Source organism: Phyllosticta citriasiana (genome assembly GCF_038021145.1).
Source record: "Phyllosticta citriasiana strain CBS 120426 chromosome Unknown IWZ02scaffold_11, whole genome shotgun sequence".
In the NCBI taxonomy this organism is placed as follows: Eukaryota; Fungi; Ascomycota; class Dothideomycetes; order Botryosphaeriales; family Phyllostictaceae; genus Phyllosticta; species Phyllosticta citriasiana.
The window spans coordinates 876044-893790 of record NW_027117288.1 but is presented as its reverse complement, the minus strand read 5'-3'; the positions used below and the strand labels follow the sequence as shown (position 1 = coordinate 893790).

Here is a 17747-nt window from a genome sequence, read left to right as displayed (position 1 = left end):
CCTCTATAGTTTAAGATCTAGGTTTTCTCTATTCACGCGGAGGAGCTTATTAAGGAAAATTATTAGTAGAGAAACTTCTAGCTCTATCATTATAAGTAGGACTACCTAGGAAGTAGGAATAAGATACTACTCTTATATAGCCTTTAATTTCTCTTTTTAAGTCTTAAGTTACTCTTACTTTCTTATAAGAATATCTATAATGATATTTTCCTTTCCTAGTTAGTAGGTAAACCGGACTTAGTACTTAGTAAGTTACTTAGCCTATCTTACTTATTATATAGATAATTAGCACTTAGAAGTAAAGTGTTCTAATACTTAATAGTCTATAATTATAAGAAAAGGTTTATAAAGGCCTATAAGTATAGATCTCTATTCCTCTAGTCCTTATATAATAGCTAGGAGTTCTTTATTAGGTATTCTATAGTAGAGTTTAGCATCTAATATTACCTTAGAATAAAAGGATACTAGTTTCTATTTATAATTTTCTTAATATTATAATAGAACTCCTATAACTACTCTATTACTTACATCTATTTCTATATAAGTATCTAAAGTTAGATTATAGTTTATAAGTAGTAATTCACTATATATTAGTTTCTTAAGGTTCCTAAAAGATTCTTCCTTAACTAGCCTAAGTTATTATCACTTTACTTTAGAATATAGTTTTTCTAGTAGCCGGCTAATTTATCTATAGTTAGGAAGGAATCTCTAATAGAAGTTATAGAATCCTAAGAAAGACTAAAGAGATTAGAGGGTTATAGGTAATTACTAGGTATGAATAGGTTTAATTTTTTATAGGTCTATTAATATACCCTTAGTAGAGATGATGTATCCTAGAAATTTCATATAAGTAGTTAAGAACTTACTCTTTTTTATATTAGCTTATAGTCCCCCTCTACGTAATTATTATAGAACTTTAATGACGTGTTAAGTATAATTATGCGGGTTTTTAGAGATGATAAGAATATTATCTATAAAAGTAATAATAAAATCATCTAAATAGTTAAATAGAACTTAGTTAATAAAATATTAAAAAGTAGTAGGCCTATTACTTAGCCTAAAAGGTAAAATGCGGTATTTAAATAATCTATATCTTATATAGAAGGTAGTATATTCTTTAGACTACTTTTAAAGGCGGATTTAATAGAAAGCTTATTAAATATCTAGTTTTATATAGACCTTTCCCTTACCTACTCTCTATAAGAGTTCTAAGATAAGAGGTAAAGGATATAAGTCCTTCTTTATCTAATTATTTAACTATTAGTAGTTAATATAAATTTACTAACTACCTCCGGGTTTTTTTACTACTAATACTAGAGAGGTATAGGGTGTATAGCTCTTAGTAATAAATCCTTTCTTTAAGTTCTCTTAGACGTATTCCTTTACTATAGCTAGCTATTCTAGGGATATCCTATAGAGGGGACTTATTAGTAAGTATAGAGAATCCTTATGCGTAAGAGAAAATTAATAATTAACTCCTATATAATAGGGTAGTAGCTAATTAGATTCTTATTTTAAAAAGATGTTATGGTAGTTTTTATACTTAGAGGGTAAATAATCATTAAGGTATTCATTAAAAGCTTCATCTTTATTAGCTTCATTAATATTATTAAGTATAATAGAATGGAGGTTTACTACTTCTATTAGTATTTTTATAGGTAGGTTAATTTCTATAAGAAAGGTGAAAAAGGTTTCTTAATTATTAACTTTAATATTATTAGAGATGTATATTAAAGAAACTAATTAGTTTATCCATAGATCTTTACTTTATGCGGATAATTTTAGAACTTTTAAAAGATTTAAAAAAGAAATTCGGTCTAGAGGATCTAACTAAATAAGTTATTAGTTATAGTAATCTAGAAGAATATAATAATATATAAGGAACTAGCAGCCTAGAATAATATTATAGTACCTAATATCTAGTATAAAGGCATATATTATAACTAGCTAATATTAGAAATAGAATTATAATTAATAAATAAAATTAAGTTACTTATTTATGCGTTAGTTAAACCTAGAGACTTTAAGGTTCCTACTAGTAATCTTTCTTTTCTTAATCCCTAATTCCCTAAGTTATAGAAGAAGTTAAGGATGAATAAAGCTAGATCTATTTATACTAGTATTAACTAGGGTATAAATAGGTATGGCATGACTACTAGCTATAATTATAGTTTATATAGTAAATGGGTGTCCTCTAATAAGGTTATGAATATTTATCTATGAATTAGTAATTTATAGAGCTCTAAGCTTATATCTTAGGGAGGAGACTTCCCCTAAGACTTATTATTTTCTAATAAAGAAGAGTATAGTTCTAATATTATATACTCTTCTCCTTCTTCTTCTATTATAGTATTAACTATCTTTACTTTAGTTTCTAGGTACTATTAGATAAGGTGTCTAAACTTTCTACATTAATAGTAGGGTCTAATATTACCTTAGAGTTCTACTTTTCCTTCGCGTATTAGATTTTCTATTATTATGTGAGGAGTAGGTCTCTATAATAATCTTAAAAAAGGCTGCTCTCTTAAACTTCTACCTATTAAAAGAGTGGATTTACCTACTTATTCCTATTATTATTTCTTTACGCGGTCTTCCTAGGATGATGAAGATATGTTTCTACTATTTTAATACTTAATTATACTTTATATAATAGGGTATACCTTTTAAAGGTATTCTTTAAATGAGATGGAGTTATCTTATTTAATTCCTACTAAATGAGTTTATAGTAGGGGATCTAATAAAGAGTAAAAATCCTCTTTCTATTATTTATATAGAAGATTAGCCTCTAAAGCTAGGTATATAAACTCTAACTAGAACTTCTAAAGATCTATAGGAATTTTATAATAAAGGTCCTTTAGCTTCTTCTTTATATCCTTTTACTAATATGGATTCTTAAATACTTACTTAAGCTAGTAATATAAGTTAGTATTAAGAACTAGATTATCTATCTTTATGTAAGCATATAAAAATAGTACTAGATACTATACTACCTTACCCTATATCCTTAAGAGGATATAACTTATAATAGCTTCCTTAGTATCTATAGTAGTACCTCTTTTAAAGTAGTCTTTATTACTATAGATTTTATTATTTATGAGTAGCTACTAATACTTATATATAGGGTTTTAGCCGTTTATTAATTTAGGTAGGTTAGGTACTCTTAGTATATATTTCTTCTTCTTCTAGGATCTATTCTCTTCTAAATACTATAAACTTATTAACTTAATAGTATCTTTATATGACGTTATTTAATAACTTATAATTCTTTCTACTAAGTTAAGGATAACTTATTTAAGAGTCTTAATTTACATCTTTATATAAATAGTAATATTCTATGTTTATCCCTTTATAAGGGGGGTAATCTTAGATTAATAGTTATTAGCTTCTTCTAGTAGAATATACCTAAAAGCTTCTTTAACCTAAAATTATATTATATAAAAAAGACCTTTCTCTTATACTTATATATTAAGCTTAACTAGTAATAGGGAGTAAAAAGATTATAATAAGAAGGGGAATACCTATCCTCTTCCTTCCTTAGATTTATAAGGTAATTTAGTACCTTCATGTAAGGGTATTTATTATTAACTACTAGACTCCTCTTAAGTACTAGTTATATAGGCTTAATTCTTAGCTATACTATCTACGCATAGAATAGTCTTCTACTTTCTTATAAGTAGGTATAGGGAGGATACCTCCTTAATATTTATATGCTATACTATAGCCTTATAAAGACTTCTATAGTTAATATATACTTAATACTCTTTAGTCTTTAGATAATACTAATATACCTTACTAAGATAACTTAAATTACCTTCTTAAATAATAGGTGGTTATATATAAGGCTTAAGCTATATATATAGTATACCTAGTTTAGGTATTCTAATACCTCCCTTAGGTGATAAAAAAGTAGGATAGGGATAATACCTAGAATAATCTTCTATATCTATTATAAATTATTAAGTAGCTAATATATAGGCTTTCACCTAAAGGCTATCTACTTAGTTAGATATATATAAAATTAAAAGAACTTAATTAAAGTTAAGTAGAGAAGAGATGAAGTTAAGTAAAGTCTTATTAATTATTATAAATATAGAAGATACTATGTACTCTTCTATCTTCTATATATATTTATATAGGAAGTGAAATGAGAACTAAACTCTCTCTTTACTATGTGAATTACTACTTTAGTTATGTTATTAAAATAGATAAGAAATTAATCTTCTTATTACCGCGTGAAGTTTTATTAGCTATTAAGTAGGCTATATATCCTTAGTAGTATTTATTATCTATTAGTACTACTAGCTTATATAGCTTAGCTAGTTTATATAGCTTAGTTATAATCATCTTTAGCTTATTAAATGATCGCGTAAGGGTGTAGTTATAATATACTTATATTACTAGTATCTAATAGCTATTATATTATGTCTAATAGCCGTGTCTAATAGCTATTATGATAAAAGCTAGATCTATTTACGCCGGTATTAACTAGGGTATAAATAGGTATAGCATGACTACTAGCTATAATTATAGTTTATATAGTAAATAGGTATCCTCTAATAAGGTCATAAATATTTACCTATAAATTAGTAATTTATAGAGCTCTAAGCTTATATCTTAGGGAGGAGACTTCCCCTAAGACTTATTATTTTCTAATAAAGAAGAGTACGGTTCTAATATTACATACTCTTCTCCTTCTTCTTCTATTATAGTATTAACTATCTTTACTTTAGTTTCTAGGCACTATTAGATAAGGTATCTAAACTTTCTACATTAATAGTAGGGTCTAATATTACCTTAGAGTTCCGCTTTTCCTTCCCATATTAGATTTTCTATTATTATATAAGGAGTAGGTCTCTATAATAATCTTAAAAAAGGCTACTCTCTTAAACTTCTACCTATTAAAAGAGTAGATTTACCTACTTATTCCTATTATTATTTCTTTATATAGTCTTCCTAGGATGATAAAGATATATTTCTACTATTTTAATACTTAATCATACTTTATATAATAGGGTATACCTTTTAAAGGTATTCTTTAAATAAGATAGAGTCATCTTATTTAATTCCTACTAAATGAGTTTATAGTAGGGGATCTAATAAAGAGTAAAAATCCTCTTTCTATTATTTATACGGAAGATTAGCCTCTAAAGCTAGGTATATAAACTCTAACTAGAACTTCTAAAGATCTATAGGAATTTTATAATAAAGGTCCTTTAGCTTCTTCTTTATATCCTTTTACTAATATAGATTCTTAAATACTTACTTAAGCTAGTAATATAAGTTAGTATTAAGAACTAGATTATCTATCTTTATATAAGCATATAAAAATAGTACTAGATGCTATACTACCTTACCCTATATCCTTAAGAGGATATAACTTATAATAGCTTCCTTAGTATCTATAGTAGTACCTCTTTTAAAGTGGTCTTTATTACTATAGATTTTATTATTTATAAGTAGCTACTAATACTCATATATAGGGTTTTAGCTATTTATTAATTTAGGTAGGTTAGGCACTCTTAGTATGTATTTCTTCTTCTTCTAGGATCTATTCTCTTCTAAATACTATAAACTTATTAACTTAATAGTATCTTTATATGACGTTATTTAATAACTTATAATTCTTTCTACTAAGTTAAGGATAACTTATTTAAGAGTCTTAATTTACATCTTTATATAAATAGTAATATTCTATGTTTATCCCTTTATAAGGGGGGTAATCTTAGATTAATAGTTATTAGCTTCTTCTAGTAGAATATACCTAAAAGCTTCTTTAACCTAAAATTATATTATATAAAAAAGACCTTTCTCTTATACTTATATATTAAGCTTAACCGGTAATAGGGAGTAAAAAGATTATAATAAGAAGGGGAATACCTATCCTCTTCCTTCCTTAGATTTATAAGGTAATTTAGTACCTTCACATAAGGGTATTTATTATTAACTACTAGACTCCTCTTAAGTACTAGTTATATAGGCTTAATTCTTAGCTATACTATCTACATATAGAATAGTCTTCTACTTTCTTATAAGTAGGTATAGGGAGGATACCTCCTTAATATTTATATACTATACTATAGCCTTATAAAGACTTCTATAGTTAATATATACTTAATGCTCTTTAGTCTTTAGATAATACTAATATACCTTACTAAGATAACTTAAATTACCTTCTTAAATAATAGGTGGTTATATATAAGGCTTAAGCTATATATATAGTATACCTAGTTTAGGTATTCTAACACCTCCCTTAGGTGATAAAAAAGTAGGATGGGGATAATACCTAGAATGATCTTCTATATCTATTATAAATCATTAAGTAGCTAATATATAGGCTTTTACCTAAAGGCTATCTACTTAGTTAGATGTATATAAAATTAAAAGAACTTAATTAAAGTTAAGTAGAGAAGAGATAAAGTTAAGTAAAGTCTTATTAATTATTATAAATATAGAAGATACTATATACTCTTCTATCTTCTATATATATTTATATAGGAAGTGAAATGAGAACTAAACTCTCTCTTTACTATATGAATTACTACTTTAGTTATGTTATTAAAATAGATAAGAAATTAATCTTCTTATTACCACATAAAGTTTCGTTAGCTATTAAGTAGGCTATGTATCCTTAGTAGTATTTATTATCTATTAGCACTACTAGCTTACACGGCTCAGCCGGTTTATATGGCTTAGTTATGATTATCTTTAGCTTATTAAATGATCGTGTGAGGGCGTAGTTATAATGTGCTTACATTACTAGCATCTAATAGCCATCATGTTACGTCTAACAGCCGCGTCCGACAGCCATCGCGATAAAGGATAGTAGAGTAGACTTTATACTACGTATACAGTCTATATTAGGAGAATTAGCTAATTCTTTTAACGAAAAATGCTCTAGCTTCAGGGCAGCTTTATTTCCTAAGCCTCCTGAAGCTCCTAGTCCTATATAGGATAACTACATCCCTAATAGGAAGTGGGACTGGCCTAAATTAGATTCTAAAGAACTAGAACTTGCCTGTTCTAGCTAAATAAAAGGGAAAACACTAGGCCCTAATGCTATAAACTAAGAAATAATTATAGCAGCCTATAGAGCCTGCCCTAAAACCTTTTATAGGGTGTATAGTATACTATTTAATAGTGGATATCACCCTAGGATCTAGCGACAGGCAATAGGCGCAATTCTAAAGAAACCTAATAAGCTAGACTATACTAGTCCTAAGTCTTATAGGGTTATTTCTTTATTAAATTGCCTTAGCAAAATAAATGAGAGAATTATTGCTAAGAGATTAGGCTATCTAGCTAAGACTACTTATCTACTAGACCCTAGTCAAATAGGGGGTAGATTAAAGAAATTAGCTATAGATGCCGCCTTATTACTATCTAATATAGTAGAAGAGAATAAGTTATCTAAAAGAATAACCTCTACTCTATTTTTAGATATAAAAGCTGCTTTTAACCACGTCATAAAAAGTAATCTACTACTACTATTAAAGAAAAAAGGCCTCCCACTAAGTCTTATTAGCTAGACGTCTAGTTCCTTAAATAATAGGCTATTAGGACTCTCATTTAATGGATAATTAGAAGAATATAGGCCTATAGAAACAGGTATTCCACAAGGAAGCCCTATTTCCCCTATATTATTTCTAATATATATCTCTGAACTATTCCCTTCTTAAGTAGTTAAGTTTCTCTCTTATATAGATGATATTAGTCTTACTATATCATCTACTAGTATGAAAAAGAATACTAAAATACTAGAGAGAGAAGCTAAACAGCTTTATGAGCTAGGTGCTATAAAAGGTATTAAGTTTAACTTATCTAAGACAGAACTTATAAATTTTACTAGCTGGAATAAGGCTAAAAACTATACTTTAGAATTACCTGATTCTAGTATAATACAGCCTAAAGAGACTGTCCGCTAGTTAGGAATCTATTTTAATAATAATCTAAAGTATAAATAACATGTTAATACTTTAGTATTAAAAGTAAGAAATGCTCTATTTCGGCTTAATAGACTTACTACTATTAATTTAGGCCTAGGCCCTCATGCTATAAGGCAGTTATATATAACTTACATTATTAGTATAATGGACTATGGCTGCTAATTATGGTATAGGCCTAATTTAGGAGATAGTCTTATTAGACCTCTAGAAACACTTTAAAATCTTGCCCTACGTAAGATTCTAGGGGTTTTTAAGACTAGTCCTATTACCGCTATGGAAATAGAAGCAGGAATCCTACCTACTAAGGTTAGACTAAATGCTACTATTAAAAAGTATGCGCTTAGAACCTTAAAGCTACTAAGGACTCATCCTATACCTAAGGAGATAGAGAGACTAAATACTATAGAGAATAAGTCTAATAGACTTACTCAGGTAGAAAGAATACAAAAAAGTATAAATATAGGCTATAGGCAGCTAGAACCTATTAAATACTTTTACTTTCCACCTTAGAGTAAGGATATCCCATTCTCCTATAGGATTAGCCCTCTTAGTAAGGAAGATGCTTATTCTAAGTACATACGCCTTACTAATTAAAGGAAAAGCCTATATACTACCTCTATATACACTGATGCTTCTAGTTACACTAGAGAGCAAGGTGTAGGAATAGGACTAGTAGTACTTAATAGTAACCCACAAAATAATAAGTCTAGTTGCCTAAATATAGGCACTAATAACTTAGTATATAATGGGGAACTAGAAGCTATTACTAGGGCATTTAAATATGCTAGTAGAAACGCAACTACTAGGCAAAAATACTATATATATATATGTAGATAATCAGGCTGCTATATACCGTATTATAAATCCTTCTAATTCTCTAGGGCAAGATTGCCAAATTAGGGCTATAGAGGCAGCTAAAACAGCTAAGTCTAAAGGGGCCTCTATTACCTTAGAATGGGTCCCTAGCCATATGGAAATTTATGGTAATGAATTAGCTGATTCCTTAGTAAAGGAAGTAACTAATAGAGAGCAAGAAAATTACCCTAAAGCCATAGCAGTAGTAGGCTTAGAAATAAGAGAGACTATTACATAGGAGTGGCAAGGAATAATAGATAAGGCTAAGGCTAAATCTCTTACCTTACACTCCTATTATAGTCCCTTTTATAATAAACCTAGCTATAAGCTTTAGGTCCTAGTAGACACGCTAAGAAAGATAGCCTCTACTTTCTATCAACTAAAAATAGGACATAGCTACTTTAAATCCTACCTATTACGTGTTAAGAAGTTAAATTCTAGCATATATAGGTGTAGAAGTCCTAAAGAAACACTAATACACCTTCTCCTATCTTGTAAGGAGTAAAAAAAACAAAGAAAAGACCTTAGGCAGGAGATTAGCTCCTTACTAAGCATGAAAATACTTTATAAGAAAGAAAACATAAAGGCTACACTAGCTTTTATAAAAAACACTTAAATTACTACTAAACAGTGGCATATAGAGAGAGAAGACTAGGCTAGAGAGACATATATATATAGTTCTAGGCTAAAAGTATTAGCGAGAATTCCCTACGACGTGACACGCGAAACTCGCGTTACATATACCTACCACCTTCACTTCACTATAATTATAGCACCACGTAATCCTTTAAGGCTAATCTTTAGTAATAAGTAGCCTAAGAAGGAACTCTCTTTAACCTAAAGGGCACTTATCATTTCGGTGTACTTCTTAGGTAAGAAACCTATGATAATTATATATAAGCTACACGTCCTAGATTTAACTATTTAATATACCTTAAAGAATATAACTCCTAACTATACTAGTATATCTAAGGCGTATACCAGTTAGCCTAAGGTAACTATATCTTATAATAAATGTATTATCATTTATGAAGTATAACTCTACCCCTAGGATACCTACCTATAACTATTAGAATAATACGGCTTCCTAATTTTAAAGACTACCTACTACCGTATCTTAAAGTAGTATAGGATTATAAAATAGTGTATAGTAAAGTATCCCGCATTAACACTAACTTATGCGGCTATTTATCTTACTTAGGCTAAGGTATATAGGCATTAGATAATTAAGTAATGGTAATAAATTATCTAGAGTGATAAGTGCTCTACTAAAAGAGGTAAGGGCGGTATATAGGTATAGGTTTTCCATACGCTAGACTAGAAATGGGATAAGGATATAGTGGATATATATAATAAAGGAAAGGATATATCTATTATAGTCTAGGCTACGTTTTCTAGTGCACTTAGTTATAGTGATTTAGTGGTTATGGAGTATAACCTAGAGGCTAAGAAGAATGGCTACTCTACTAACTCTTACATCTAGGTACTTAATAAAATGATCCCTACTCTATAGGAACTAGGTATAGAATTTATATAGGATAACGCCCCTATCTATAAGGCTAAAAAGGTTAAGCAGTGATTTAAAGACCATACTATACTGATAATTAATTAGCCACCCTATTTACTAGATATAAATCTAATTAAGCACCTCTAGTTTCACCTTAAATCTATTATACTAAATAATAGACCAGACCTCCTAACTCTTAAGGGGGGGAAAGATTATATGAGAGAGGAACTAGGTAAGGTACTATAGACTACCTAGAATGATATTCCACAGCGTTATCTTAATGTGTTAGTGGAGAGTATACTAAAACGGGTGGAGGTACTTATTAAGGCTAAGGGGTGGCACACGAAGTATTAGATTAGTAAAAATAATAAAAAACTTAAAAGACACACTATTTTTACACCTAAAACACTAATTAAGACCACTATGAAGGTCCTAGGTGGCTAGTTATTAAGTAGTGTGGGTGCTGTATTTTAGCCGAGTAACCGGCAAAAATCCGGAATCGCTAATACTTTTAGCGCGTCACTATATATACACACCGTGTATATACATGCGTGTGTATATATATATATATATATATATTATTAGATATATGCTCCCTAGCCTTTAATCCTTTACCATTTCCTTTATAACTTTACACTCTTTTAGTACTTACTATTACCTACTTACAACATTTGTTTTGTAATTTTCCTATAAGGGCTTGGCCCGAAACATTAAACCGTAACTACTAAAAATAAACTTAGCAGAAACGCTATATATATATATATATACCTAATAAGGTTTAAACCTAATAGGTATTATATGTATAATAAGCTATACATATACTATAGGATAGCTATCCTCGTCTCTTATAGTCTTAGACTCAAGAGGGACGTTAAACTAAATAAAATAAAATAATAATAGGCCCTTTCCCTATTATCTAATAATACGGTAGGATAGTATATAAACTAGACCTCCTACTAAGTATAGTAAGGATCTACCTAACATTCTATATCTCCCTACTAGAACCCTATTAAGGCCTAGTTAATACTAAACTATACTATCATGCTACTACCCTAGTATATAGACTAACTAAGCGAGATAGCTACTATCTTACTTACTATGCCTTTTTAGGTTAGCTAGTATAGTAGTATTAGTCCTACTACCTTACATTCTAACTTATTATACATAATAGTAAGAATGGTATAGTTAATTAAGTACTCATGCTCCTCTAGCGTAATATTTATAGTATAGTAAAAATGCTTATTAATCTACTAGTAGCTATTAGTATAGGCCCTAAATAGTATCTAAGTAGCGTATCTATTTATACTAATTAGCTATAGTAGTATAATAGGTATACTTACTACTCCTACTAGTTAGCGCTTTATAGCTAATAAATAATATATAAATCTAGGCCTAGATAACTAGAGGGTCCCTAAAATACTATTAGTAGTAATTAGGAGGAAGACCTACCTTAGCTACTTACTATAAGTAAGCCTAAGGCTCATAACTACTAGAGGATAAAGTACTAGCATTACCCCTAGGGGAGCTACTAGGCGCCTTCTACTTATAAGGGGAGGCCTATAGCTTTAGAGTAGGAGCTAAAGGGTTACCTATTAGTACCCTAGACTAGTAATAAAGATAATATGCGTAGGTAGGATAATCTAATAGTAGCTAAGGTTAGAAATAAACTAGGTAGCTATAGACCTCCTTATATATAAGATAGGAAGGGGCTATAATAAAGGTTACTATAAGATATAGGGCTAGAACAGCTATAGAGGATAGTAGATAGTAAGAAAGGAAGAGTAGTAGGCTAGACTAATAAACTTATTTATATACTACTAGCTACTACTAACTCTATACTTATAGGCTATTACCTAGGCACCTATATATAAACCGTGTAACTAATAATAAAGAATATAAAGAAAATAGAATACGCGTAATACTACTACCTATCTACATAATAAACTCTAGCTACTAGGTCTAGGCTACTCTAAACTAGCTACTTAGTACTAACTAGATAGCTACTCTACTCTAACCTATTAGATAACCCTAGAAGAAACTAGGGATAATAGACTAGGGATAGCCCTTTTTAAAGGGGGAGGTAGTATAATACTAACGCCTACAGACCCTACTAGAGATTAGGGATTAAGGTAGGGCCTAGTAACTACTAACTAGAACCTAAATAGGGCCGTATATATAAGTAAGGATATATAAAAAGCCCTTTATAGATAAAACCTTATAAACTAAGGTTTCATCTAATATCTACTCTAAATACATTATTATTACTACTTAATTTAACCCCCTATAGTGCTAAATCTTATAATAGCCTTCATGCCTTAGCCTATAAATTAGCTGCTTAATAATTTATAATACTCTTCTCTCTCTCTCTTCCCTAAAAGAATATATCTACTACTCTCCTTACTATTTCTTTTATATTATAAAAACCCCCCTAGCCCCCTTCTAGTCCTTCATATACTCTATGTACTAAATAGTGTACTAGTAGGCTAAAGAGACCTATAGAAGACCCCTCTAGACTACTCTTCTTCTTTTCTCTTTTTATCTCTTTTATTAACTATAGTTACTCCTTTCTCCTTTTATATATTACCTACTAGGTAATATACCTATAAGGGTTTAGCCCGAATTATCTAATCATAATCATTAAATTCTCTACTATAAAGAAAAAGCTAAAGAGGTATAGATTCTCTCTCTCTCTTTAAAGAGGTTAGAGGACTATAGTTTATATAGCTACTAGACTATTAGGGTCTTAGACCCTCGTCTCTTATAGTCTTCGACTCTAGAGGCACGTTAAACTAAATAAATAAATAAATAAATAAGAGGGAGATATCACTCATGTCACATCCGAAAACAAAGTATAGAAACGTTGTGATTCCGTAGAGCGTTTTCCAGGTCGATGAACCGATGTATCCAACATGCCATGTGATAAGAGTAATGGGTACATGAAGAAATGATTGAAGAATGCCTTAAACCTTCGCAGCCCAAAAAGCAACATAATTCTCGCGCGCCGGCTGCATCAAAATATCCATCTTAACACCGGGATGCCCATCACCTCTACACTCAATCTTCTCAAACCTTTGCAGCAGCCTGACGACAGTATAAGCCATTTCTGTGCGAGCGAACTGCTGGCCAAGGCAAATGCGCGGGCCACCGTTGAAGGGGATGAAGGTCCACGGCCGCGGCACCCAAGACTCCCAGCGCTCGGGGGCGAAGGTGTGGATAGGCGGGAAGCCGGAGGAGATTGGTGGGTAGATGTCTGGGCTGTGCTGCATCATCAGGGTGGTGTAGCCGATGGGCGTTCCCTTGAGGACTCCCACTGGGCTGTTGCCGTCGGGGCCGCCGCCGTGGGGGAGCGTTGTATCTTTGAGTGCGGTCCTGACGTTGAATGGGACGGCTGGGTAGAGTCGCATTGTCTCATTGAGCGTGTTCTAGTCGCGTAAGCGTCACTGGTGCAAACGGAGGGTCTGAGAAATGATTGGGTGAACTAGGTGCGGTTCTTTCTTGAAACTTACCTGGAGGTACTTCATCGACTTCAGATGCTCATAAGTTGGTTTGGAGTGCGGTCCCACCACATCCAGGATCTCTCTTCTCAACTTCTGTACGACCGTGGGATGGATCGACAGCTCATAGAAAAGCCAGGACAGAGTGCAAGCCGTAGTGTCACGCCCAGCCAGCAAAAGGGCAGTGAGCTGATCTCGAAGCACCCGGGCATCCCTCGTGTACCCGGCAAGTGCGTGGAGGAAGGTGAATCCCTCCTCGTTCTTGGTCCTCTTTTCTAGTTCTTCCGGCGACAGACTCAAGACTTGTTCCAGGAATGGCTGGACAAACTCTTCCATTTTCTTGATGTTTCTTCGGAATTCTCCGCGCGGATAGAATCGATTGACGGGGCTGTCAGATTATCAGTATGCAGAGGTTCAGTATGACAGTCAGCGGATCAATGTGGGTTTTGACCAGTGATTCTGGGCCTTTGAAGTGGGCGAAATGAATACCCAGACATCGAGGAAGACCCCAGTACCACTTGACTGCGAAAAGGGACAAGTGAAAGTGAATACAATGTCAGTGGCGAATATGGGTGAGCTCCACGTGTGCCCGCGGAAAGACGAAGTGGCTCGTAAAAACGGGTTTGAGACTAAATGGGTTTCGAGTAGAGGAAGAGAACGGACTAGAGAGTATTTCGAAAGGCTTCGAGGCAAAGAATGGTAAAAGCGCACAAAGAGGACACACAAGTCCACGTTCAAGGATATTGCTACTCACCCAATTTTGGCCATCACGCTCTGAGTATGCTGGACTTTGGCAAAAGCGTCGGCAAACTCTACCGATGGGTTCTCCTGACTGTCGACACTGCGTCCGAAGAGAAACTCGGTGGCACAATCAAGAGTGAATCTGAACTTTGTTGAGACCATGCGTGGAGCCGAGCAAATTGGCCTTCATACCTGAACAGCAGGTCCATAATGTCAACAGTTTGGCCGTCGCCGCCGAGGTGCTCCAAGAGGATTTGAACATGCTTCTCGTGAACCTCGAGATCACTGATCCTGTCCTTGAGAAAGAGCGGCCTCAACATTTGCCGGCCCTGGTACCATTCGTCGCCGTCGGTTGTAAAGATGCTGTCACCCAGAAAATCGTGCCACTCTCTGTTGAAGCGCTCGCCCTTGCCGTAGTCCTGGAACTGGGCGGCGAGAATGGCCTTGATGTTTTCAGGATCGGCCGTGAAGATCATGCGCATGCCGCCGAGTCGGAACTCGACCGTGTATGGGTTGGTGGGGTTGCCATAGGTATAGAAAATGTTGTGCCACATCTCGTAGGCCTGGTTGTTCCACACGGCCTTCAGGGTCGTGTAGACGAGATCGAGACCCCATGGAACCCAGCTTCTGATGGCCGGGGCAGGGCCTCCCAGAGCGCGGATTCTCCTCGAGTCGTTCAGTCTTGCGACAAGGGCATATATCAAGTAGGATGCGCCCAAGAAGACGCCAATATTGAAAACTGAAACATCTTGACCAAGAGACTCGAGCATTTTGTGACAGATGGGTCTTTCCAAAATAGGGAGAGAACAGAAAGCTTCAGGAATGAGAGTGGCACCGCCAGACAAGGCAGTTTTATTTCGGATGGGCACAAGCAAGTATCGGTGTTGTGCCGCAACCCCACCTGGTTCGGCAGTCCCAGATGGAGACAGGCATGCCCCACCAATGACATCCCGCGTCTTCACACCAGATGCGACGCGTGCTACGTCCGTAAGCACGCTACTCGACCGTTAGTTGTAACGTGTCTGCCACGAGATGTCCGGTTGCGTCGTCCAGACTCGACGGAAAAGGCAGTCCAGTCGTCCGTAATGCATTGTGGACCTCGGACGGCATGAGCCAACCACGCGTTGGTTGTTCACGGCAGGCAAAGTTGAGCAGCGAGACCATCGCAAGGAGAGCGTCCTTGTAACCATTAATTTAATTTTCCAGGCAGCAGTATTTCGACCGACCTGAGCCTAAAACTATCGCCAAACCTGTAACCACCAACGTCTCCCTACAGCGCACACTGGGTGCCGTTCTGGGTGCAGAAGGCCATGTGGGGAAGTTCTGCCTGGACGCCTCTAGCAATCAACCTCTCTCGGAAGTCGACCAGTCTTGGGCTGGCAAGAATCTGGCTTCGGTTCTGTCCTTGCTCATCCTTTGCGCCACTCCAAAGGACTTCAGCGGCAGCAGCAGCTCGAGGCCACAGCTGGCGATCAATGGTGGCGGAATCCGTTTGCTCGGTCCACATGTGGCACTCACCTCCAACGACAAGATGCTGTTGATCGGCAGGCACTCCGCTCAAGGGGTCGTACGAGTAGATCAATTTCCAGTTCTTGCGTGGAGAGCAGTAGTCGGCAAACGGATAGTAGTTTGCAGCCGATTCCGGGCGGAAGTCAAGCCACTGGCCAAGACCACAGTCAAGATACTGCAGCACGGGTAAGCCGTTCCCGTCCATTTACGCTTGTCTTTAAGCTTTTGACTTACCCAATAATTATAGTTGCCGGCCAAGGCCTTGTAGCCCTTTTCGGTTGTTTGCGCCACAGCGGCGTCCGACTGCCACGTCTGGACAAGAACATCCTTGCCGAGAGTCAAATTCCACTCGAGGAGCATTTCTTCCCAGACCACGGGCGTGAGTCCGTATTTGCGGACTTGGTCATGATTGCGGTCGATGAATTTCTGCATCAGAGGCTGCAAGACTGCACTGTCGTTGGACTTGACAGTGTCGTCAAGCAAGTAAGCTTGCTTGTTGACCTCGTCGCCACCAGTGTGGTAGTATGTCGAGTACTCGGTGACGCGAGGAAGCAGGTCGTCGAACAGCTTCTCCAAGAAGTCGTCAACGGCCGAGGAGTTGAGCTTCAAGGTGCCGCAGGGTGGCTCAGCACAGTACGTGTTCCAGTTAGGCTGCGTATTGAACGCAGCCACCAGATCCGGGTTGGAGAACCAAATGGACGAAGTGTGGCCCGGCATGTCGATTTCCAAGTACGGCTCAATGGCCAGGGATCGGGCATACTCCTGGATGTCTTTCAAGTCCTCAGGAGTGTACACCAAGCCAGTGTAGTAAGCTCCCTTGCCGGAAAGCTCTGGAAGGGCTGGAATCTCCAGTGGCCAGGACTGAGCATCAGTCACGTGCAAGTGGAAGCGGTTCAACTTGGTCTGGGCCATGGCATCCAAGACACGCTTGATATCGGACACTGGGAAGTAGCTCCTTGCGACATCCATGTTGATGCCACGGTGAGCGAACTTGGGTGCATCTTGGATCTCGACAGGCGCAAGGTTCGTGTATGAGCCGCCTGCAGTATGCTTGAAGAACAGCTGAGTGAAGGTGGTCAAACCGTAAACCAGGCCGACGGACGAATTTGCCGTGATTTTGACCTCGCCGGAAGTGGCAACACTGAGTTGGTACGACTCGTCGACAGTGGTGTCATTGGGCTTTTCGAAGCCAACGACATCTGCGCTGTTTTGCTTCAGGACAATTGAAGAGATGAAGTTCTTGTTGTCGGTGGACGGCTCAAAGCTGGTGAAGCGCGGGTGGAACCTCCAAGGCACAAAGCTTTGATCAAAAATGGTCTTGTAAGTCCGCTGGATGGCCGTCTGGACGAGTTGCTGAGAGACATTGCTTGTACTCTATGTACTACATGTTAGCGACCTACAGCATGAGTGGCTGAAAAAAAAAAAAAAAAAAAAAAAAAAAAAAAAAAATTTTTAAAAATTTACAGGATGCGTACGCCAGTATCGGGGTTCTCGTAGTCAACTTTGACATTGCCATCAATCCACAGGACGTCGGTGCCGGACGTGTACTTGGTCGGAATAGGCCAAAGGGCGGCGGCCAAAGGCGCACCAATGCAGAGAAGGCCGATCAACCTCATTGATGACGAGTGCAGGGGCGCTGAAGAAGAGGCTGCAAGTGGCTTCAATGGCCGATGTTTATGGGGGTTGAATGGATAGAGG

General features: G+C 35.5%; 1 protein-coding gene across 1 annotated transcript; it reads right to left on the bottom strand.

Annotated features, from left to right (window-relative positions):
• Positions 1 to 13265: 13265 nt before the first annotated feature.
• On the bottom strand, positions 13266 to 17665 carry IWZ02DRAFT_471131 (putative cytochrome 52A4; the record flags this gene model as incomplete). Its single annotated transcript, XM_066768846.1, has 8 exons — positions 13266 to 13727; positions 13812 to 14187; positions 14554 to 14682; positions 14733 to 15326; positions 15639 to 15719; positions 15824 to 16224; positions 16284 to 17378; positions 17525 to 17665. The coding sequence occupies 8 exons, from the start codon at positions 17663 to 17665 to the stop codon at positions 13266 to 13268; spliced, it is 3279 nt and encodes a 1092-aa protein (XP_066620461.1).
• Positions 17666 to 17747: the final 82 nt, after the last annotated feature.